General features: G+C 49.8%; 1 protein-coding gene across 2 annotated transcripts in view; it reads right to left on the bottom strand.

Moving 5' to 3' along the window:
* The window catches only part of PAN3 (poly(A) specific ribonuclease subunit PAN3), a 1,108,727-nt gene that overhangs the window by 406,132 nt on the left and 678,128 nt on the right, over window positions 1–24,467 (bottom strand). For both annotated transcript variants that reach the window (XM_078657124.1, XM_078657125.1), the window contains exon 15: window positions 18,336–18,423. In XM_078657124.1, coding sequence (XP_078513250.1) covers window positions 18,336–18,423 — 88 coding nt within the window. The remainder of the gene's footprint in view (window positions 1–18,335; window positions 18,424–24,467) is intronic.

Below are 24,467 nucleotides of genomic sequence, written 5' to 3'. Positions count from 1 at the left end.
TTTGCATATAGCCATGTCTGAACTGGGTTTGTAGAGTGGGCTAAATAACGGTGATGGATCAAACCCAGATCTTTTGACTGGGTGTGAGTGTTTGATTGGTTCAGATGCTCCGACCATCACCACCCCCTTTTGTACCACTTTTAACCCAAGAGTCCAGCCAGCAGGCCACCTATGAAGGTGGAGCCAACAGCGATAGCAGGGAAGGAAAGGCGATCCGCAAAAGAGGGCCACTAGCAGAAGGGTGACGGGAAAGACACACCGGGTCACGCGGCGCTGGAAGGTGCCGGTGCAGAAGGTGTTGAGGCACCGGATCCCCCTTGGCTGGGCACCCCCAAGTCCCCGTCAAAGAAGAATGGAGCGCACCTTCAAAGGGGAGCAGCAGCTCCCTCCCACCAGAGCATTGGTGAACAACCTCCAAAAGATGACCCGCGGGGAAATGGGAAGCCGGATCCCCCATGCGCAAAATTCCTACAGCCATTGAAACAGTGCAAGCGAAGGCCGCACCCACCTCCGTAGGGCCCCGCAGCGGAAAAAGCAGCTCCCAAAACCAAGCGGAGCAGGAAAGGGCCTGGCTCAGAAAGGAGACAGAGGCGCCAAAGAGTGGGGGACCTGTGGTTCCTTCGGCGAAAACAGCGGACGCGGTGATGGCAAGGAGCTGTCTTTTGATGATGTCGGGGGGGAAAAGCCACGACGTGGCAGCCCGTCTCCGGCGAGGACAACACCAGCAGGCGCCCAACCTCTGGGGAAGAGGGGGCATCCGAAGACTAATCCACAACCTGACACCTGTCCGGTGCTGTAGGGTGCGCAACCTGGAGCAGGGCTTCATCGTCGTCCAACACCACAGGAGACGACGGACAGGCCTCCACCACGTCAACGGCGCAGGGGACCGGGGCCGGGCTGGAGCCGAGGTGGCCAAGGGACGGCACCGACTCGACCTCCAACGAGGCAGCCGCCTGCGTGGAGGGACGAGAAGCACACGGAGAGCGACGAGAAATTTCCGCCAGCTTCGACCCATGGGAGGACGAGAGGGTCCGCCGACCCCCATGGGGTTGCCAAGGTCGACTCGACCTCCGACGAGGCAGCCGCCTGCGTGGAGGGACGAGGGGTCCCTCTCCAGCCTCGACCCATGACGGGACGAGAAAGGTCCGCCGACCCCTTTGGCGCCAGGCCAGCAGCTGCCTGCGCCGTAACCTCGGCCTCAGACAGAATAGCCACCTGTTGAAAGGGGCGAGTCGGGCTCGAGATGCGACCCGAGCCTTGGCGACCTCCAGCAACACCACAGGGACTCCTGCAGGAGTTTGCGGCGAAGCAGAGGTGCCGTGGCCCTAAGGAGGGAACCCCAACGGCATCACATCCTCCGACGCCGCTGAGGGCCCGCACAGCGCAAGGGATCCGTCGACGTCCTAAGAGGAGAAGGAGGAGGAGAGGCCAGCGAGGCCTGCAAAGCCGCCGCATATGTCTCCATCTGGGCTCTCAACGCCCCCTCACTTAGAAACGGTGGATAGGGGGACGTTACGCGGGCCGCATCACCCGCGGAGAGCCCACGCCCCCAACAGGCCGGAAACCAGCCCTCGGGGACAAACTGCAACACTTACCGACAGGGGAGCGACGCTCTTGTAGCACAGGAGATGGATGAGGACAGCGATGATGACAGCCGCTGCAAAAACTTTCTGCAGAAGCTGATCGAGGTGATAATGCCGATCTGGACATGCGAGCCGAGAGAAGTTTCATCCGGCGTTCCCGCTGAGACTTTGGCTTCAACCGTTGGCACGCCTTGCAATCAGTGGAGCTGTGAACCTCCCCCAAGCACCACATGCAAATGAGGTGAGGGTCCGTTGCAGACATTAAGCGTCCACAAGACGAACACTTCTTAAAGCCCGAAGGCATTCGCACACTGTTCCCACAACACACGCAAGAGCAAGGAAAAAGGCCTACAGAGGCCCGAAGCACGAACCGGATCTGCGTTGCATGAACCGGATCCACGTTGCGCGCGGAAAAAGAAAAAACTGACATAGGCGCGCCGGGGTTAGCTTATGTGACCTGATGTCACGTGTGCGGAAGACTCCTGGGCGGAGTCGCATGATGCCATCCCCCAGGCGCACAGGGATGCTGGGCAAAAAATGTCCGGATCCAGTCTAACGCCTGGGGATAATTCTATGTTCAGGAATTTGTATCTAGTAGTCTCCATCAGATTTATAACGTTCCTGACAATATGATAAAATCAAGTTCATCTAGTTCTCAAAAGGTGCAGTAACTGAACGGATCTGTTTAGCTGTCTTTTTGAAATAACTGGGTTGGCTTTAATAGAGACTGTTACTCCTCTTCCATAGACGTCTGCCCATTCTCAAAGTTAGGGCTCCTTTCCACAATGGCCAGCCTGGAAACGCATTGAAAAGCAGTTGAAGCGGAGTACTTATTCTATCCCCTTGCTGCTTTCCAATATCTGCAGGTAATCTTTCATACAGAGTTGGAGAGGGGACTTTACCTGCTCTCACCTTACTGCATGTTACACTATTCCACAGACACCTCACACAACTTTCCTGATTAAATCAGCAACCATCTTGTGTGCAGTGAGCTGAAAGTAAATATTAAATGGTTTTCTTAATACATAAATGTATTCTATGATGAATTGTTTACATTTGGAGTCACTGCGCCCACACACATTCACCAGCATCGTGAACTCCTTGAGAACCTAAAAAATTACAATTTCTGTTTTGTGCCTTTGCCACGCACTGCGCTGTTTGCTATTGCTGCCTTGTGCAACATTTTGCTTTGTGAGCTCCCTTGCCCGACAGTTTCTCAGTTTTTCCATTGTTTGCTCTGGCTACCATGAGTAACATTCTGCTTTATCCATAAGTTCTCTTGCTTCTAGTCTGTTACAATGGGTTCGCTGAACTGGCAGTGGTCTAATTGTCCTTCAATCTGAGCTCCTTTGGTCTGTAACCTTGTTCTCAATTCATATTCCAGTTTACCTGTGCCAGCAGTGCTTTCCTTTCTCCACTGAATACTGGGTTTAACCTCAAATTCATGATTCCCTGTTCCAACAGGACATTAATTGTAAGAGTGTCCTTTGGCTCCAATAGTCCTTAACATCCAAATTCACATTTGCGATTCCCTTTAGTCTTGCTCACGATTTCTACTTTCCATTTTCTAAATCTCTGCTTGCTATACTAGTGTAGTCTGAGATACTAAAAAAAAGGCCTTATGTCAAACTATTCCATGGATCATGCCTTCTGCTCTTAATCTTTGTCTGTGATTCTAGTTATTCTTTACACTATTCCATCCCATTCCATCCAACTGCATTAGAGTAGACACAAGGGAAGGAAACTGGTAGGATTCCCTTGGTGTTGGGCCCACTAAGTCTTCAGATGCACTGCAGAGCCTGAATGTCATCTGACATGGTCAACAAGCAGGATGCGGGAAGCACAAAGGCCAAGAAGCTTCAGTGTCACTCTCACAGATACCCAGTATCAAGACTGAAACATTCGGAGCATAGCCCTAAAGTCATGTACTTGTTGATCAAGAGGGAAGGCCCAAAAACGTATTGTATCCCGAAAGGCTCTGATAAACGTGAGTCTCTGTGAAGGAGGCAAGTGTGACTTCAACATGTTAGTGAACTTCAATGATGTCAGAAGGTTAACTTTCATCTGGAGATGGTCCACGACAGACTGTGGACAGCCTGCCTTTAACATCCAGTCGTCAAGGTAGGGAAGGACTGGTACAGCCAATCTTTGAAGATATGCTGTGACCACCACCACCATCAAATCTGTTAACACATGTAGACTCAGGTGGGGCCAAAGTGTAGCACAACAAACTGAAAATTCTCTCTGCCCACCTTGACCCGTACATAACTCCTTTGGGTCTGCACAATAGGAACAAAGAAATGGGCAACACTACCATCAAGTTTCTTGCATCTAGGGCCGATAGAACATGGACCAGCATGAACATCTTGAATGCGGTTTTCTTCAGGAATAACCTGAGAAGTCAAACATCTAAAATATGATGAAGGACTCTCCTTTGGAGTACGAAATAGCAGGAGCAACGTTCGTCTTTTTTTCCAAGGCTAGCAACCCCTCTAGGGTTCATTTTGACCAGCACGTACTTCCTGCACGAAAACAGACAGGCACTCCTCCGAAAGCTGCTTTGATGTGGGTGGGAGAAATAAGTTACTTACCTGTAACTGCAGTTATCCAGTATTGGTATCTTTCATAGATTCACATGCTTGAATCATTCCCCGTCATCGAGATGGGAGTCCCAGGTACATTTATAAAGGTATTGTCACAATAGACATAGAAGGTAAACATCCCAAGGCCTCATATTTAGTAACATATCTAAGTTCTTATTTAAGAAAGGACCAAACCTAAGAACAACAAATTAGCTGACACTTACCTCTAGAACCTTCGGAAAAGAGCTCCAGTCATAAGCACTGTGCGTATCCAAAGAGACAACAGAGTACTAAGCGAGCACTTCCAAGGGAGGCGGGTGGGTCACATGTGAATCTAAGAAAGATGCCAATACTGGATAAGTGCAGTTACAGGTAAGGGGCTTATTTCTTATCCAGTATTGGGGTATCTTTCATAGATTCACATGCTTGAATCGGAATAAAAAGCAGTAATGAGCACATTTCGTCATATTAATTAATCATACATATACGGATAGTCAATAACTATTTCTTGAGAATAAAATAGAAATGCATACATATAAATAAATATAAACATGTATATGAATATGGAATACCAAATGGATAGTTACCAATATTGGCATAACGAAGAGAAAAACCCAGAAATGTCCATTAGAAAGGTTGGTGGGAAGGAAGGGAGGCTCACCTTTACTGAAACAGAGTTCTTAGCACCGCCTGTCCCACTACAGCATCTTTCATCAATTCAGAATCAAAGCAGTAATGCTTAGTGAATGTATGTGGCATCTTCCAGGTTGCTGCTCTACAAATATCTAAGAGGGGCATGCCAGCAAACAACAACATAGATGTAGACACTGCCCTAGTGGAATGAGCAGGAAACTTTGATTGCAGGGGTTGAGCAGCTTGCTGGTGACAGAAGAGAATAGCACTAGAGATCCATCTAGATATGCTCTGTTTCATTCAGGGAAAACCTCTCTTAAGGTAAGCTGTAAGTTACAAAACGCTGATTAGTCTTGCGGAAGGATTTAGTTTTGTCTTGATAAAATTTAAAGCAGGGTTTCAAGTCAAAAGAATACAAAGCTCGTTCAGCTGCTGTTTGAGGATTTGGAAAGAAGGATTTTAAAACGATTGGTTCATTAAGATGAAAGTCCGAGGGGACTTAAAGTATACATTTTGGTTTGGTGCGAATTGAATAAAGGGTTCTTGTATTGTGAATGCTTGAAGTTCACTAACTCTTCTTGCGGACACAAGAGCTAGAAGTAGAGCAGTTTTCCACTAAAGGAATTTTAAGTCAGCTCTATGTATCGGCTCAAATTAGTGCTTCATAAGTTGAGCAAATTCCGTGTTGACTTGCCCAGTTCCAAGTTAGTTGAGATTCTTGGGAGAGGGAGTGAGATCGAGTTTCTCCTTGTTTGTTTAGTTAGTGCATTGTCGTAGTGAACAAGTTACTTACCTTCGGTAACGATATATCTGTAAGAAACAGTAGTTAGTATTAGATTCCTTACCTTAGAATATCCCCAGGCGTCAGTCTGGATCCGGAAACTTTTGCGTAGCAGTACCCCTGCGCGTCGGTAGGCGTCGTCTGCAGGCGTCCCCTGCGGCTCCGCGTCCGTCGTCGGCGACGTGCGCCGTGATGACGTCGTTGGAGTATATAGACGCCGCCTCCGCGCGCTGACGTCAGTTCTTTGCACACAGCTTTTCCGCGCCAGAACACGCAGAGCCATGTAAGAACCAACACTGGTGCCAATGCGAAACTAGGGCCCTGAAGGGGATGACCTTAACCCTATGTATCAGTTCGCAGAACGGGGAGGATGGGTGGGGCGGTAAGGAATCTAATACTAACTACTGTTTCTTACAGATATATCGTTACTGAAGGTAAGTAACTTGTTCATCTGAAAGAAACAGGTTAGTATTAGATTCCTTACCTTAGAATAGATACCCCAGCAATACCAACCCCGGTGGTGGGTCTGCGAACCAATACAGCTTACACCAGAAAGTCCTGGAGGACAGAACGGCCAAAGAAGCCATCCCTCCGGACTTGACTGTCCAGGCAGTAGTGCCTTGCAAACGTGTGCAGCGAGGCCCACGTAGCCGCCTGACAAATGTCCTGCAAGGGGACTCCCCGGCCCAGGGCAGTAGTAGCCGCCGTGGCCCGAGTGGAATGGGCCCTCAGCCCAACAGGAGGCTCCTTCCGAGCCAAAGAGTAGCACGCTTTGATGCACAGGACGACCCACCGAGAGATGGTCCGTTTATGCACCGCCCGTCCCTTCTTCGCACCCACGTAGCCAACCAACAGTTGGTCATCCATCCGGAACTGGCGAGTGCGATCCATATAAAATGAAAGCGCACGTTTTGGGTCCAGACGATGGAGCCGCTCTTCATCCTTTGATGGATGCGGAGGCGGGAAGAAGGAGGGTAAGGTGATGGACTGCCCGATGTGAAAAAGAGACTACTTTGGGCAGGAAAGAAGGTCTAGTTCTCAGAACCACCTTGTCTGGATGAATGGACATGAAAGGAGGTTTGACAGAAAGAGCCTGGAGCTCACTCACTCTCCTGGCAGAGGTGATGGCAACCAGGAAGGCCGTCTTTAAAGTCAGGAGACGGAGAGGACAGGAATGAAGTGGCTCAAAGGGAGCACACATCAAGAAGGTCAGAACCAGGTTCAAGTCCCACTGAGGCATCACAAACGGAACAGGTGGATACATGTGCGTGATGCCTTTCAAGAATCTCGTTACAATAGGGGACTTGAACAAAGAAGGTTGATCAGGCAGCCTTAGAAAGGCCGAAAGGGCAGAAAGGTAGCCCTTGATAGTGCCCAGAGCAGAGCCCTGCTGGGCAAGAGAGAGAAGAAAGAGGAGAACCTCGGAGAGAGGGGCAGAAAGAGGGTCCACAGCCTTTGCTGTGCACCATGCCACAAATCTGTTCCACCGGCAGGCGTATACCGACTTTGTGGAGGGACGCCTGGCTGCCAGAATCACATCACAAACTTCAGGAGGCAAGTCAAATGGCCTCAACTGTCGCCGCTCAATCTCCACGCATGGAGGTGGAGACTGGACAGGTTCGGGTGGAGGACCGTCCCCTGCTGCTGCGACAGAAGGTCCTCCAGAAGGGGCAGGCGGATCGAGGGACCGACTGACATGCTGAGTAGCTCGGGATACCAGTACCTTCGAGCCCAGTCCGGAGCCACAAGGATAACTTGGGCCCGGTCGCGCCTGATCTTCTTCAGCACTCTGGGCAGAAGTGGTATAGGCGGAAAGGCGTGCAATAGACCGCAACTCCACGCGCACCGAAAGGCGTCGCTGTGCGAGTGCCGTCTTGGAAACTCCAACGCGCAGAACTGATGACATTGCGCGTTCTCTTCTGTGGCGAATAGATCTAACCAAGGCTTTCCCCATTGCAGAAAGAGGCCTTTCGCCACGTCCGAGTTCAGACGCCATTCGTGATCCAGCGAGCACTGACGGCTGAGTTCGTCCGCCCTGGCGTTCAGAGAACCTGCCAGGTGTTGAACCGTCAGAGTCACGCTCTGACGTTCCAGCCATTGCCAGAGACGCAGAGCCTCCTGGCAAAGGGTCCACGACCCCACTCCGCCCTGCTTGTTGCAGTACCACATGGTGGTGGTGTTGTCCGTGAACACCTGCACTACACTCCCGTTGACAAAGGGGAGGAATGCCTTCAGTGCTAGACGGATCGCCCGCAGCTCCAACAGGTTTATATGGAGTCGGGACTCCGCCGGAGACCAGATGCCTCGGATCTCCGCCTCTCTCAAGTGGCCTCCCCAGCCCTGGAGGGACGCGTCCGTCACAACCACGTGCTCCGGTTGGGGAAGGGAGAGGGATCTGCCTCTGACCCAATCGCGGTCCGTAAGCCACCACTGCAGTTGTCTCGCAGTGCCCTCCGAGATCAAGACATGGTCGGACAAGTTGCCCTGATGCTGGGCCCATTGAAACTTCAGGTCCCACTGCAGAGCCCGCATCCGCCACCGGGCATGATGCACCAGAAGGATGCAGGAAGCCATCAGCCCCAGCAGCCGCAGCGTCAACCTGACCGAAACCCGGGATAACGGCTGAAAGATGGGAATCAAAGCCTGTATATCCCGGACTTGCCGTTCCGGTGGATAAACCCGGAACTGCGCCGAGTCGAGAACCGCTCCGATGAAAAGGAGCTTTTGAGAGGGACACAGGTGTGATTTCGGCACATTGATGGAAAACCCCAGCTCGTGCAGGAGGTCTGCCGTCATCTGAAGGTGGTGGACGACTGTCTGGGGCGAGCCCGCCTTCAACAACCAGTTGTCCAGGTAGGGGAAGACTGAAACCCCCAACCGGCGCAGATGGGCTGCGACCACCGCCATCACCTTTGTGAACACCCGTGGGGCGCTGGTAAGGCCGAATGGGAGCACGATAAACTGAAAGTGCTCATGGCCTACCGTGAACCGCAGGTAACGCCGGTGGGCCGGCAGGACGGGGATGTGAAAATACGCATCCTGCAAGTCCAACGCTACCATCCAGTCTAGCGGGTCTAGAGCAGCCAAGACCTGAGTCAAAGTCAACATCTTGAACTTCTCCTTCCGGAGGAAGCCGTTGACGTTCCGTAGATCCAAGATAGGACGTAGGCCCCCTTTGTCCTTCTTGGGTACCAGAAAGTAGTGGGAATAGCAACCACGCCCTACTTCTGGCCCAGGAACGCGCTCGACGGCCCCCTTGGCCAAGAGGGCCGTAACTTCCTCCTGCAGAAGTGTCAAGTGGTCCCCCGACACACGGTGGTTCTGCGGTGGCATGGCTGGAGGAGTGGTCTCGAAGGGGAGGGAGTAGCCCCTTCGGACAAACTGCAGCACCCACCTGTCCGATGTGATTGTGCGCCAGCGGGAGTGGTGATGGCGAACCCTGCCACCCACTGGCGTCACATGGGCCGGAAAGCACGGACTAGGAGGATTTGGAGGCCGATGCTGCGGGGGGAGGTGTGGTCTGACCTCGCCGTTGTCCCCGACCGCCTCCACGGCGGACTCCACGGCCGCCACCGCGTTGAGAAATGTGTTGCGGCGCGTGGCTGGCAGCACGTGTGGGACCGCCCCTTCCTTGGCCACGAAAGGAGCGAAACAAACCCGTTTGCTGGCGCTGGGTCGAGAGACCCAAGGACTTGGCCGTGACCCTGGAGTCCTTGAAGCGCTCCAGCGCGTGGTCCGCTTTGTCGCCAAACAGGCGACTGCCATCGAACGGCATGTCCATCAAGGCATTCTGGACATCTGCCGAAAAGTTGGCGGACCTCAGCCAGGCGTGGCGACAAATCGCCACCGTCGTGGACATCGCTCTGCCCAGCGAGTCGGTCGTATCAAGACCACACCTGATGGAGTATTTTGCTGCGTCTCGGCCTTCAATCATAGCCTTGCCGAGCTTTGCCCGTACCTCCTGCGGGCATTCTGGCAGCAGGTCCGCGACCGTATCCCACAGAGAGTGGGAGTAGCGGCCCAAGAGGCATGCGGTGTTGCAAGACCGCAGTCCCAAACTCAGGGACGAGAAGACCTTTTTTCCATACTGGTCGTACCTCTTGGATTCCCGGTCGGGCGGGGCCGATGGGAATGCGGTCTGGGAAGTCGAGGCCTGGATCATCAGACTCTCAGGGGTGGGATGGGTGGACAGGAACTTGGGGTCATCCTTACACGGACGGTGGCGTCTGGCCACGTTCCTATCAACAGGCGAACCTGAAGCAGCCTGGACCACGTGCCCAAAAGAACGTCAGACAAGGCTTCGTTGAACGGCAGCAGTGGCTCCTGTGGGCATGACTGCGGTTTGAAGACCTCAGTGAGGATGTTAGGCCTCACGGCCGCGACGGGGAGCTCAAGGTGTAAGGCCTTGGCAGCCCTCATCAGCACCACTGAATAAGCAGCCCCCTCCTCCGAAGCCACGGTAGGAGGCGAGACAAAGCCAGGGCTAGGAGAGTCGTCCAGACCACTGGAGTCGCCCAAATCACCTGTCCAGTCCACATTGTACTGACACTCGCGTGACAGAGGGTCCTCAGACCCCTCCCAACCCTCTCCGTAATCTACATCTTCACCATATTCGGGATCAACAATGTAGACCGGCTCCCCGGGGTCCACAGGCCCCATCGGCGTCGGACTCGGCGTCGGGCGACGCCGGTTAGACTCCGCGTCCGGAGTCGGAGAGGGTATGGGGGCGGCGCCGCCCGGAGTCGGAGCACCGGCGCCGCGCGGGGGCGGCGGCGGGGGCAACCCCGATGGAATCGGCGCCGGAGAGGCCGGTAGACCAGCTGGCGTCGACCCTGAGGGTCCCTGCGGCGCCGGGGTCGGAGCCGTCGGCGGCACCGGGGCCGGAGCACCCAATGGCGTCGAGGCAGGAGCACCCGAACCACTAGGGCTCCCGGACGGAAGCACAGGGCCCGAAGGCGCCGTAGGCCCCGTCGGAGGAGACAGTGCCCTCATGGCCATGAGGAACTCCTCTATCTCCCCGGGCGTCGCGCCTTGCCCAGGGACCGTAGGGTATGGAGCAGGCCGCGCCGGCGACTCACGCGGAGCCGCGGGGGTGGGGCCACCCGAACCCCAGGCCGCATCGCGCGAGCGTCGGGGGGAGTCGGGGGTACGATGACGACGCCCGACTTCTTGTGTTTCCTACCTGAGGAACCAGAGGAATGGTGACTACTTCCGAAGCGCTCGTGGCGGCTCCGCGACCGCTCCCTCGACCTCCGGCCGGACCGGGACCGCTCTCGACGCGGGGCCGACACCCGCAGCTCGAGTAGCTTGCGGGACCGCTCCCGCCTAGCTTTACTCGTCAGGGCCCGGCAGTCGACACAGTCGTCCACGGCGTGGTCGGGGCCCAGGCACCGGAGGCAGAGTCGGTGATGATCCGTGACCGACATCGTGCGGTCACAGTCGTCACAGTTCTTAAAACCGGGCATCCTACCGGCACCGTAAGAAGAATCAAGGATTCACAAAAAACTTTGGTCAAAAGACCGGAGTACTACACTTCTCGGATCTGCGCTAACTGGCACGGAAAAAAGAAGAACTGACGTCAGCGCGCGGAGGCGGCGTCTATATACTCCAGCGACGTCATCACGGCGCACGACGCCGACGACGGACGCGGAGACGCAGGGGACGCCTGCAGACGACGCCTACCGACACGCAGGGGTACTGCTACTCAAAAGTTTCCGGATCCAGACTGACGCCTGGGGATATTCTAAGGTAAGGAATCTAATACTAACCTGTTTCTTTCAGATATTGTCTGTTCTGAAATTGTATCCTGGGCAGGAAAGCTTGTAGGCCTAGAAAGACTGCCCTTAGTTCCAAGAGATGTATGTGTAGAGTCCACTGAGAAGGTGTCCATTTTCTACTGATCTGAATTCATGAAGGAAGGCCCCCCAACCTTACAGAGAATCATCTGTTATTACCAGAGGAGAGGCTTGTGGAAGGAAAGATAACCCCTGAGACAGATGGTGAGGATGAGTCCACCAAGATAGCGAGGTGACCATTTGTGTGGTCACTTGAATTATGTCGAAGGTTCCATTTATTTGAACCCATTGAGTGTTTAGAGCTTCCGGAAGAGGATGCATGAGTAGACGGCAGTGGGGTATCAGAAGAATACAAGAGGACATCATGCCGAGCAGAGATTTGTATAGGCGCACCGAAAGAGACTCTTCTTTGTATGCGGCTTGCCAACGTCAGAGGTTTTCATTGTCTTTCCACTGTGCGATAGGCTCTCTTCAGAACAGTATTTAGTATAGCTCCCAGGAATGTAAGTCGTCGAGAAGGAAGTAGGACTGATGTCTCTGGGTTTTGTATGAGACCCAATTCAATGAAAAGCCGTAGACAGGCTTTGGAAGACTCTTTGTGGCGTTGAAAGAAGGAGCTTTGACGAGCCAGTCATCGAGATAAGGAGAAACCTGGTGATGTTATCTGAGATATGCCGCTACTGGTGCTAGGCACTTTATAAAAATGCGAGGGGCCGACTTGAGACTGAAGGGTAACACTCGGAATTGATAATGCCTGCCGGCTACAGCGCATCTTAGAAATGTATTGTTTCTTGTGTATGAGTATATGGAAATAGGCTTCCTGAAGGTCCACTGATACCATATAGTCATGCCCATTGAGAAGCTGTAAGACCTCCTGAATGGTGACCATGCAGAATGATTATTTCCTGAGGAATTTGTTGATATTTCGTCAATCTAAAATTGGCCTCCACTTGTTTCTCTTTTTTCGAATAGAAACCTTTTCCCCTTTAATGAAAAGGAACATGTTCTACGGCTCCTTATTGGATCATCGATGTTATTTCCAAGTGTAATAGGCACAAATGCTTGTGAGCCAGAGGTGAGGAGATATTGGTGGGGGTGGCTGCATTAATTCTAGGGAATGGCTGAAGAGTAATAGTTGGAGGACCCAGCGATCCGTTGTGATTTGTTTCCAGTTTTGGAGATAATGGGAGATTTTGCCACCTAATTTATGGGGGAGGTGAAGAAATTGTAATCGGCAGAAGTGCGAGGTCATTGACATCTGGCAGGCTTGTCGTCCAGCCTTCCCTCGAAAGAAAGATTTATTGTAGGCAGTCGTAGGCTGTTTGAGCGAACTTTGTCCTGTATTGCTAGCTGGAGGAGGTATAGGAAGGATACCTATATTGTTGGTAACCTCCCCTATAGGATGACTGTTTTTTCCCAATGCACCACGAAAAGGTGTCCGTTTATGCTGGAGGTGTCTTTTTTGATTTCCTGAAGGGCTTCATCGATATGCTTACCGAATAGTTCTGGTCCATCGTAAGGCATATCTAGAATTTTGGTTTGGACTTCAGGCCTAAATGTTGTAGCCTTTAGCCATCCTTGGCGCCTTAGGACCGAGACTCCAGCTAACTGACAGAAACCAGTGGAATCTATGTCCATCGCACAATCAATTATTTCTGAAGCGGAGCTTTAGCTATCCAGTAAAACTTTTCTTGCCACCTCCTTGATGTCTTGTAAGAGATCATTGATATAAGGAGCGATATCTGACCACATCTGTCTGTTATAGCGCCCCAGCAGCGCTAAGGAATTGGACGCTCTGACTGTCAATGCAGACATAGAGGGAAAAAGTTTGCCGATGTTGTCCAGTCTCCTACCCTTCTTGTCCGGAGGTGCTGAAGGGTTCTTTGAACTTCGTTGAGCTGCCTGTGAAATTACTGAATCAGGCCTAGGATGGCCTGTGAGACAGGCAGGCGAGTTGTCAGGGGCTTTATATTTTTTGTCGTGCATTAGTAAGACTGGAGGAACTGTGGCTGGGTTTCTCCTTATCTTAATGCCCTCATCCCAAATATAGTCGATAATGGGCATGGACCGGATTGATTTTTTAAAAGGTTCCTTGAAATCGTAAAAGAAACAGTCTTGTTGGTGAGTAGGCATTGGAAGTTCAAAACGTTTGGCTGCTCTCTCTAAGAGATTATGAAATCCTCCAATATTCTCTGGAGGAGAGTCTACTTGAGGTGGAGATGGCAACACTGGTGGACGGATAATGTAATCATCCCACTTGTCTGGACGGGATTGTATATCCTGGATTTCCCCTTCTTGTTGTCCCTCTTCATCTTCATCTATGGAAGGAAGCTGCTGCACAGGCACTCAAGACATAGGAAGGGGTAGAGGTTGAATTTGCACCACAGGAGGTGGTGAAAGCGCTGGAGCACGAGATGGTGTGGGCGTAACAAACCTGCGCCAGGGTGAATTGTAAGTGTAACTGCAACAAATGATGGACAGAATGCTGAATGATTCAAACATTCTCCCCCAGTCAAGAGATCTGGGTTAAATCCATTGTTCTTTTGGCCACTACGTCACTCCAGTTTGGCCCCAGCCAAATACAAATCAGTTTTGACCCCGTGGCTCATGGGAACAGTACAGACCGAACTGCCAAGCCAGGTCCTCCCTGGACCAGAAACAAGCATCCTGGGACCGGTTACGGGGTATGTCACCCTTTATCAGCCAGGCTAGCTTGAGTACAGTGGCACAGTGAGCAAGGTACCAACGTCTGGGCATACCCATCCCACTTGATGTAACTGCAACAAATGATGGATGGATGGCTGGCTGATAAGCCTGTTGGCCCGAAACCAGTCTGAGGATGCTTGTTTCCGGTCCAGTGAAGACATGGCCTGGCAGTTCGGGCTGGACTGTTCCCATGAGGCACAGGGTCAGGACTGATTTGCATATAGCTGTGTCTGAACTGGGGTTGCAAAGTGAGCTAAAGAACTATGATGGATTCAACCCAGATCTGAGACTAGGGGTGAGTGTGAAAAGTTTTAGCGCTCTGTCCATCATCCCTCTTGTGTTAACATGAAATGTAAATTAGTTACCAGAGTCAGGACAAAACATCCATGGATGCAGTTAGAGCTGACGTCATTGGTCACAGTTGTACGGATGTTGGTCATAGAATTGGTCATCTTCATCGGAGTCTTCCTGGTTTTTAACGTTCAACTCCGAGGATCTTTGTGCAGCCCCAAACAAGCTGTTTTCGTCCAAATCATCATTGTCATCCAAGAGATGAGTTGGTAATAAGGCTTGCACCTTACTAGAAGAAGTTAATAAGGGTGTCAGTCTATCTCATTGAAATTTTGGCTGGAAAATTAGTTTCCCTGATCTAAGATTTTGGTGTTGTCTACGAGGTCGTCGTCGGTACACATACCATCGCCGAGGAACTGTTGACGGGCATTGGTATTGATGTCCCCGATGCAACTGGAGTTGATGACAATACGGTCGTTGACGATGCATCTCTCGTCGTCAAGGCCGTCGACGATGCAATGTGAGAAATCATCGACGAAAGAGCCGTTGCCGGTAGACTCGTCTTCGACGCAGGCAACACCATCGATTAAGCACTCGTCGTCATCTTCCTCGTCGGGATGGTCATCGTCGGAATCTTCGTTGACGCCGACTTTCTGAATATCTTTATCGTCGACGACTAAGGACCTTAACTCGTCGACGATTAAATTGACGCCAGCGAGACTGAACCTGTGCTGACTGTTGTCGTCGACGAAGTTACTCTGACAACAGTCAGTGGACGTCTTGTCATCGTCGTCGGTACTGCCGCCGACGAACTGTCCATCAACAAGACTGAGTAAGGCTTTTTAAAAGCACGTTTTACCTTCACTGGAGGAGTAGGAGGGTCTGAAGCTGATTTCTGAAAGTATTTTTTGACAGAAATCAAACTCTGATGCGAAGGAGACGCTCTGGTAGGCAGATCTTATTTTTTAGTAGCTTCTGAAGACTTTTTGTGCGTCTTCTTTGGAGGTTGCTGCGATGAGTGACCTGGAGAGACGTCCAGTGGTCTTTTCTGAGGAGTCTTTGAGGAGGATCTTGTGGAACCTTCGCTCTGCTCAGAAGATACATTGTCCTTCCTGTCTTTAAACCTATGCAGCCATAATAACAGCCTCCCCTCACGGTCATTTAAAGTCTTTGATGAAAAAGTGCAACATACCATACAAACCTCTGATTTGTGATCAGGATAAAGGCAGTAAAGGCAGTCTTTATGGGGGTCATCGATGTGCAGCCTTTTCTTTCTGAAACACAGGGACTAAAAGAACAAGTAACTTCCCTTCTGTAACGTGTTTCTGCTGGATACAGTATCTACCTGTGGATTCCTCACTTTTTTTTTTTATTCGCCCTTGCGCCAGCATTCTGCAGAAACTTTTTTCCTAGCTCTCCCATGTCGACAAGGGAGTCATAATGGCACCTCTCTGACCGCTAATCTGTCTGACGTCATTGGATCTACAAGAAGACCTCGTTGGCGTGTTGACCTGTTTAACAAATGGTATGTTCTGTGTCCCCGCTGGAGGAAATGGCTGCCCTGCCTCCCAGAGGGCAGTTGTGTGACACTAAAGGCAAACAATAGTGGAACGGCAGCAGATACCAGCGAGCAGGGGCTGAAGGTTTGCTGTCACAGAAGGCCTGGGCGTGGTCTCCTGTATCCCCAGCCCAGTACGAAAAGGACTGCGATGCCTGTTGTTGGGGCAGTTGGCCTTGGCGTTGCCTGTATGCCAAACCCATGGCAAGGCCTTAAAAGGGGCAAAACTGTTAGTGATACTGCCTCATAGGCATCAAGAGTCACAAGAAGCACAGTGTGGCTCTGCTTTTTTTGAAGTGCTATAAAGAGTAATCAGCCTTCTCGCCAAACAAGCGAAAATCGTCACAAGACGTATGCATAAGTGATTCATGAGCATCACCAGAGATGCCCGTGGATCTGATGCACGTGTGTTGGTGGAGCACCACACTAGTCCAGACTGATCCGCCTAAAAAAATATATAGCTTCCAGTCCTGATTACATTTTGCTGCTTTCTGGCCATCCTGAAGAATCTACTCTAGGTTTGCATGAAATTTACCCTGAGATTGCACATTGACTGACAGAAGAGCTATGCTTGCTGAGGAGAATATTTGTTTGCAAAATGCCTCACTTCTTTTTTCTAGGAGGGTCGTAGTAAATGAGTTGGGGTACACTGTGCCGGTAGATACATGAACTACAAGGCTCTCAGGTGTAGGGTGCTGTGTGAGAAAAGCTGGATCACCTGTAGCATTAAGCTATCTGCCTTCTCATAGGAAGGCAAACGCAAGGCTTAGCTCAGGTACCCATATAGAGTGTAAGTCAGGGCTCTGTTAAATGGTAACAGGTCTCAGATATAGCCTTATCAGGTTACAAAACTTCTGTGCGAACACCGGTTTATACTTTAATGGTTTGTAACTATGTCTAGGATTTTAGTTGCATGGCTGAGTATCACAGCAAATGAGGCGGTCTCTTCTGTTGAGGGGCCAGGCAGAGAATCCAGCTCAGTATCAGAGGAAGCACCCAAACCACTGGCCTCTTTCAGGTTGAAGCAGAGGCTGTCATCATCATACTGTGGAGGCAATTCATCCCAATCCTCTCCATACTTACCAAAAGTTGCTCGACTTTTGTCAGTGTTTGATCCAAAAACGTGTTGAAATGCCGAAGGGTGGCTCCTAGGTAAAGGTAATGTTTTGTCAGAGTCAGAATTAACTGGGAACGAATGCATCAGAACTGATCCAGGACGCAAGGTTGAGAAAAATTTATTTCGGAGTCGATCAAGATCACAGGAACATCCTCCACCGTTGTTGGCAGCTTCAGGGCAGGTGTCAACGCGGCAGGGACTGGCATGGATCTTAGTGCTTCAATCAAAGTCAGCTCTGGAGTCAGAGCTGAACCCAAAAAAGGTTCAGGAGGCATCAATTATGGTGGATCAGTGGCTCTCCAATTAGAGGCCTCATCGAATGTGGGGCCTGAAGATACCTCAGAGGGAGCTAGAAGGGTGCCAAAGATTTGCAAGATGAATCTTGGAAATTCGAGGTAAACCAGGATCAGCTGTGGAATCGGTTTCTCAGTGGGGTACTTGGAGCAAGACCAGGAGAAACCCTGATGTTCTTGTGACTTCCCAGCAAGAGAGTGGCAAGGCTGGGAGAAGTTCAGCTTGGCCTTCTTGTACTACTTCTTTGGCATACTAGAAGACTTGGACCATGACAATAACCTGATGCGGAAAGGGCCCAGAGAGTGGGAACTGGTCCTCACCCTCGACATTTAGCAGGACTTCCAAGACTTCTGTCGGTGTTCAGTGACAAAAAGTTTGACTTTGTGTTCCCAGGTTGATTTCAGATTTATCTGGGCACACTCCTCACACACGTTGGAGTCATGGCCCGAACCGAAAAATCAGAGACACACCTTGTGGACTTCTGTCACATACATCTGTTTGCAAGAGTTCCTACAAGGTTTATGCCCCGTAGTTTTAAAAGGAGACATGTTCTCTTACACACTGGAAAATAGGAATTTTTGAAAAAAACTTGTCAACTGAAGAAAACAAATTTGGGTGCTAGTTCCGGATCCGCATGGAGGGCGCGGAAAGAAAATAAATTATGTCAGGCACAGGGCTGCTGCTTATACTGGGCTCCCACTGTCACTTCTGGTGCGGAACGAGTCTGACGCAGAGCTACATAACCTACTGGTGCACAAGGGCTATTTTGTAAAACTTTTTTGGATCCAGGCTGCTGCCTATGGATCAATGTGAGGAATCTGTGGTCAGAAGTATCTATCAGAAATACATTTATAGATTGATTCATATACACAGTAATCAGTAATGACTAACAAAAAATATACATAAAAAAACATAAAATACACTCCAAACAAGATTATTACACAAAGGCGTAATCCAAAGTATAGTTAAATACAAAGTATTTAAGTTATTTTTACCTGGTACTGAGGCATAAGTGCTAGTGGATTATTTTGATTGCCGTCAAATGTTAACACATCAAAAATTCCAACACAATTCAAATGTAACCTTGAGGAAAGATAAATCAGATTATTTCTAAGAATATGGTCATGAATATACACATTTCTAATACAATTTGTTAACAGAATTTAGCTTTATCAGTTTTTATTCCGGATGATATATCTTTGCTACTAAAAAAGAACCCACATTTTATCACCATTATTTGTATGGACCGAGTTTGGTGCTTCACTTCAAAATGTTTCAGCTTGTATAACAGGATACAGATACTCAATACATAATTAAAAGGAAAAAATAATTGAGTAGTAATTACAAACCTTTGCCAATGGTTTTGCATCTGGGTCTTTCTTATGCATACTTTTCATATACCTTCAAACACTTGAGTGTATCTTTCTGGCAAGTACTCTTTTCTAACTTCTGTTAAATAGACTGAAAAAAGCTTGAAGAACCGAGTGGGCAAAGTGTCCTTTAAGCTTCACTTGGCTGTCAGGGCAGTAGTGGTTCATGAATGTGTGCAGCATCACTCACATCATGGCCTGGCAGATACCAAAGGGGGCAGCCCTTGTAGCAATGCAATGGTAGCGGCCTTGGATCTGGTGGAATGGGGTCAGAGCAGAAAGTGGGGTTGCTTCTTGTCCATCGAGAAGCAGATTTTTTAATCTGAGAACTATACATCTTGGCAGGGTCTTCTTCTGCACAGTCTTCACTTTCTGTGCTCCAGAAAAACTAACAAAAAGCTTATTGCCAACTCAATGGTGCTGGCCATGATCGATGAAAAAAGAAGTCCTTTTGGTGTGTAATTGTTAGAGCCTCTCCTCTTCTTCTGAAGGAGCAAGAATGTAGGTAGAGTGATTGAGTGCTTGACATGGAAGGGAGTCACAACTTTCTCTAAGAAGGATTCCGAAGTCCTCGGCACCAATTGGTCTGGAAGAAGGTGGATGCATTGAAAGTGCATGAAGTTCACTCTCAAGATAAGCTGACGCAATCACAACGAGGAAAACAGTTTCCAAGTCAGGAGTCAGACCAAGCAATTATGCATAGTCTTCAAGGGAGTATACATGAGAAATGTCAATACCACGTTAAGGTCCCTCTGCAGCAGCATGCATGATTTCGGAGGAAATATCTGTGTCAAATCTTTAATAAACCTCATCACAATAGGTGAGTTAAACAAGTGTGCCAGGCGGGCAAACCAGAAAGGCGGGCAAATAACCTTTGACATGCCCACTGCAAGGTCTTGCTGGACTAAAGACAAAACAAAAGGATGTCCGATAGCTTAGCTTGTAAATGGACAGTATCCCGGGCACCACATTAGGTTACAAACTTGTCCCAACATAAATGGATTCCATGGAGGGGCATCTAGAGGCAATGATTGTGAGAAGTTGGCCTGATATATGATGCTCACTAGTTCTAGTGATCACCTTGTATCAGTCCAAACAACCCTTATGGTGATTGGTTGTAAGTCAACCTTATAGACCAGCTATCCTAATGGTAGCATGGACAAAGCAGTCTTAGGCTAAACTCTTTTGGCATGTGAAGCCAGCTGTTTTACCACAATATAACCCCTTGAATACCAGATGAAAGGACACCACACAGGTTGTTATGAAAATAAACAGTCTATTTATTAATAACAACACCTCTGAACTCTTTATGAGGTCAGAGGGCTAAGCACATGACACTCTCTTACGAAAAATACTACAAGTTGCACAAAATTACAATGGTGCCCTGGGGGCACGACAAACCATATACTAAGTAAGTGGAATGTGAAAATCGATAAAGGAAATGGAGCTGTCCAGAGGCTGTAGGATCGATGGGACCACGCTACACTAACTTCAGATAAGTAATAGGAGGCCCACGGAACGCGTGTGCAGAGTGTGAACTCACACGCGAGATGCGTAACAACGTCTATGGACAGTACAGTTTAAGTTAAAGGTAAGTACGGACAATCCTGACTAGATAGGACAACAACGACTGTGGAACTGGACACTAGGACAGGTAAACTACCCTTGAGCACCGAAATACTCTTGTTACCTCACCCACAGGCTGCGGGTGCACAGGTGTCAGAATGCGTCGGGTTCTCGCGTTGCAGTCTATGGAGCCTGAAAGAAAAGATGCTGCAGGCGACCAGGAGGAAGATGTCCGGTGCAATCCAAGGGTGGATTGGTGAAGAAGGGAACCTGAAAGCAGAGGGGACAATGGTCACAGTCACTAGCCAGTGACTGGAGTGGAACCAGGAAGGAACCAGATGTCGACGTCGCGATCAGGTGAAGAGTGGACGCTTGACTCTGCAGCCACGTGGACCAGGAGGTGTCTTCGATGACCAGGATGGAGGCACGAGCTGTCCCACGCAGGCTCTCGCTGTCGGCGGTGTCGGATCCGGAATCGGCGTCAACAGGCCTTGGCAAAGGCAACCCACGCGGTGAGTGAAGAAAGCGTCTGGTGCGGACTAGGAGAGTCCGGGGTGCCCCTCTTTTGGAAGGGAGCAAGGGCCAGTCTGGAGCAACCAGACCAGCAGTGAAAATTCAAAGGTTCGTCGTCTAGGAGGCCACTAGCCAGCCGGCAAGTGACCAGACAACGCGTCGAGCAGGAACCAAGCAGAAGGGCCCCACGCAGATCTCGTGGATGCTGGAGGGCTGATCTTCGGTGCAGGGGCTGCTCGGGGCTGGGGCTTCTCAGTCCCCAAAGTACTTGGTCGAGTTTACCTCGGGAGTCGTGCTGGAAGCGAAGTGCAGTTTCTTCCAAGATGGCCGGTCCCACGTGTCTCGTCGCACCAACGGGTCTCAGCTTTGCTGTAGATGTGAGTTGAGGTCGGAGAGGTCTGGGAATCCGGGTCTCGTCGGGCTCTGAAGTCTGGATCCTCGAGGGAAGATGACAAAGGGAAGCCGCTGGACGCTTGATGGTGCCTGCTTGTGCAGGGTGGACACTCCTTGCCCACAAGGGAGATTCTTCAGTCTTCTGTGGAGCAGAACGTCGAAGGCCAGAGTTTCTTCTTGTTGAATAGTTCAGGATAATCCAATTTGGAATGGGACCAACTCCTACCTTTATTCTCCTAAAGGGGGCTGCACTACTGACTAGGTCCCTCCCCTGGGTGGGACCAGGAAGGGGGGTGGTTACACCCCCTATCCTTTGTCCGGTTTCCCGCCAGAGCTGGGGCAGGGATGCCCCAGCAACTGGTTTGAACCGGTGTATGCACAGGGCACCTTGTGTGCCCCAGGCATGTCTCATTCCTTTCAGGCCTCCCTACCTCAATACACAAAATCTTGTCTGGGGTGGTGCTAGCACCTCCCAAGGCAGGAAACCCTTTGTCCAAGCCATCCTCGCTGGAAGGACTCCCAGCAGCAGGAGGTCAGACTTGTGTCTGTGGTGGCAGCATCCATTTTGTGATGCTGAGGCTAGAGTTAACTTTAACCGGGGTTCACAGTTACATACATGTCGTGTCCCTTAAGAAGGGTGGAATGCTACCCCCATCGCCAGAATTGGCGAGGGGGTAGTATTCCAAATCGTATGACACCTTACTCGACATGTTTTCATAATGTTATACCAGAGTTAGAATTTAACCGCGAGGATTATAATGCACTTAAGAGTATATGGTATAGCGTCATCATGGAACAGCTATTAGGACTTGGTTCCGCAAGCTGCAAACGGGCTCAGCTCATGCCAGAGTACCATCTCACATAATTCCGAGCACTCTGCCTTCAGGATTGTTAAGGCCTTCCATAGGAGTGACTGATAGGAATATATGTGTCCATTTTAGGTTTAGATATAGATATACTATATCTACAGCAAAGGGTGATTACACCACCTTGCCCCAGCTGTCGTGCAGCCAGTTGTGTCAGTTTTGGATGGCCAGCCAGGGGTGGCATAATACATGCTTCAGCCCGTGGTAGGCCCTGGGTACACCTATGCCCTGGATACCTAAGGTATACTGTACAGGGACTGATAAGGTGACTCAGTATCCAATTAGATATGTACCTAGGGTATATGGAGTCCATTTTAACAGAGAGAGCAGGAAGCCTGGGGTCCTGAATAGCAGGATCCCAGGCCAACTAAGTCAAAAAACAGCAAAACACCAGGCAAAAAGTTGGGGGTAACCATAGTCAGATATCCACCTTCCTACAATGATAACATCCATTACTTTAGCAAGCAAATCAAATGCAGTCAATTGCTTCTGCTCAGTCTCCACAAAAGGAGTTCAGTCTCCACAAAAGGAGGTTTACATTGTAGGAATTCGCGTGGAGGACCCTGCCCTGTTGCAGAGACAGGTGGTTCTCCAGAAGTAGTAGCCTGATAGGATGACAGATGCTCATACTTTCAGGTACCACACTCTCCTGCCCCACAACGGGGGAATTAAGATTACTTGCACCTGGACTTGTACCTAAAGATAGGAGAGATATTGTCAGGAAGACACACAGGGGTCCCTGGTTCCATGCCAGCTGAAATGAGTCTTGTAACAAAGTGCCATTGTGGAAATTCCAACATGCAAAACTGCTGACCCTGCACATGCTCAATGATGGTGAAAAGATCTAGCCAGGGTTCTTCCCACTATTTTGATATGCTCACATAACCTTGGGGTGAAGCCACCACTCCTTATTTGCCACATGCTCAGTTTGTTTGATCTGCTATTCAGAAACCCTACCAGGCGGCTGGCTACTTGGAAGATGTTCAGGTATTCCAGCCTTCAAGAGAAGTACAGAGCTTCGTGGCACAGAACCCAATAGCCCACTCCACTCTTCTTATTTCAGTACCTCATGATGGTATTGTTGTCCCTTAGCATCTGCACCAGTATCCACTTGACTGAACCCTGGAAAGCATTAAGGGCCAAAGAGATGGATGTAGCTCCAGTAGGCTGCCATGGAGCTGGTTCGCTGCTCACCTTTCCCAGATGACCCCAACACCATATTAGCAGCACAGTGTCCGTCAACAGTTTCATCTCGGAGATGGGGGTTGGGGATAGTGGCTTGTTGGAGGAAATATTTAATGTGTGCGATCAGCCAGCCCTGCAGATCTTGGGCCGTCTCTTCTGAGACCTGGATGGTGATGGAAGGATGGCCGTGAAGCTGGGCCCACAGGGATTTTTGGTTCCACTGCAGGGCTGGCATTTGCCACCTGGCGTAGTTGACAAGGAGGCTGCAAGAGGCCAAGAAGCCTCAGAGCCAACCCTACTGAGACCCAGCACCAAGCATGAAATATCTCGAAGACCAGTGAAAAAGTTAAAACCTCTAGTCTTACAAACGATATGATTTTTTTACAGCAGGACGTTCGCGATCTTAAAACATCCAGTGAAGTCGCAAGTTGGATGAATATGAAGGGAGGGCCCGCAGAAACAACGTGCGTATTATTGGAGTGCCTGAAAAAGCAGAGGGACCGGCCTTCTGACCTCTTCATTGACGACGTCTTCTTTATTTGGATAGATAATGAAGACAACCTGGAACAGTTCCTTCAATGGATTAACCTCTGTGATCACAACATCAGATTTACCCATCATGTGGATAATTCCCAAGTGGAATATCTGGACGTTTTGATCAAACATCGTGATGGAACCCTGGCCGTGGATTTATTTGTTAAACCCACGGCTAGGAACACACTATTACATTACGACAGTTACCATCCCGCTGTCCAAAAGAACAGCGTTCCATTTGGAGAATTTTTACCTCTAAGACGCAATTGCACCAGTATCTTAGACTACGATAACAACTCAACCATGATGAAAGCTAAATTTTTATCCCGAGGTTACCCCAAAAAAATCGTCCGGGATTCATATAAGCGGGCTCGCTTTTATGACAGACAGCACCTGTTGGAACCCAAGGTGAATAAAGATACTCCTAGCTTGGTGTTCATCACCAAACATTCAATGCTCAACGAAAGAATAAGACAGACTTTATGTGCCAATAGGCATATCTTGAATGTGAATGTGGCAAAAGCAGATCAATTGCCAAAACCCATGTTCGCATACAAACGAAATAAGTCTTTGAAAGACCATATTGTTAGATCCCGCATGACACATATAACATCAAGCAATCAACATTCGCTGGTAGATCTACAACCAGTGCAAGGCACATATGGTTGTCTAAACTGTAAATCTTGTGCTACAGTGATTC

This window comes from Lissotriton helveticus, chromosome 8, assembly GCF_964261635.1.
Source record: "Lissotriton helveticus chromosome 8, aLisHel1.1, whole genome shotgun sequence".
Taxonomy (NCBI): Eukaryota; Metazoa; Chordata; class Amphibia; order Caudata; family Salamandridae; genus Lissotriton; species Lissotriton helveticus.
This window is presented reverse-complemented; position numbering and strand designations above follow the sequence as displayed.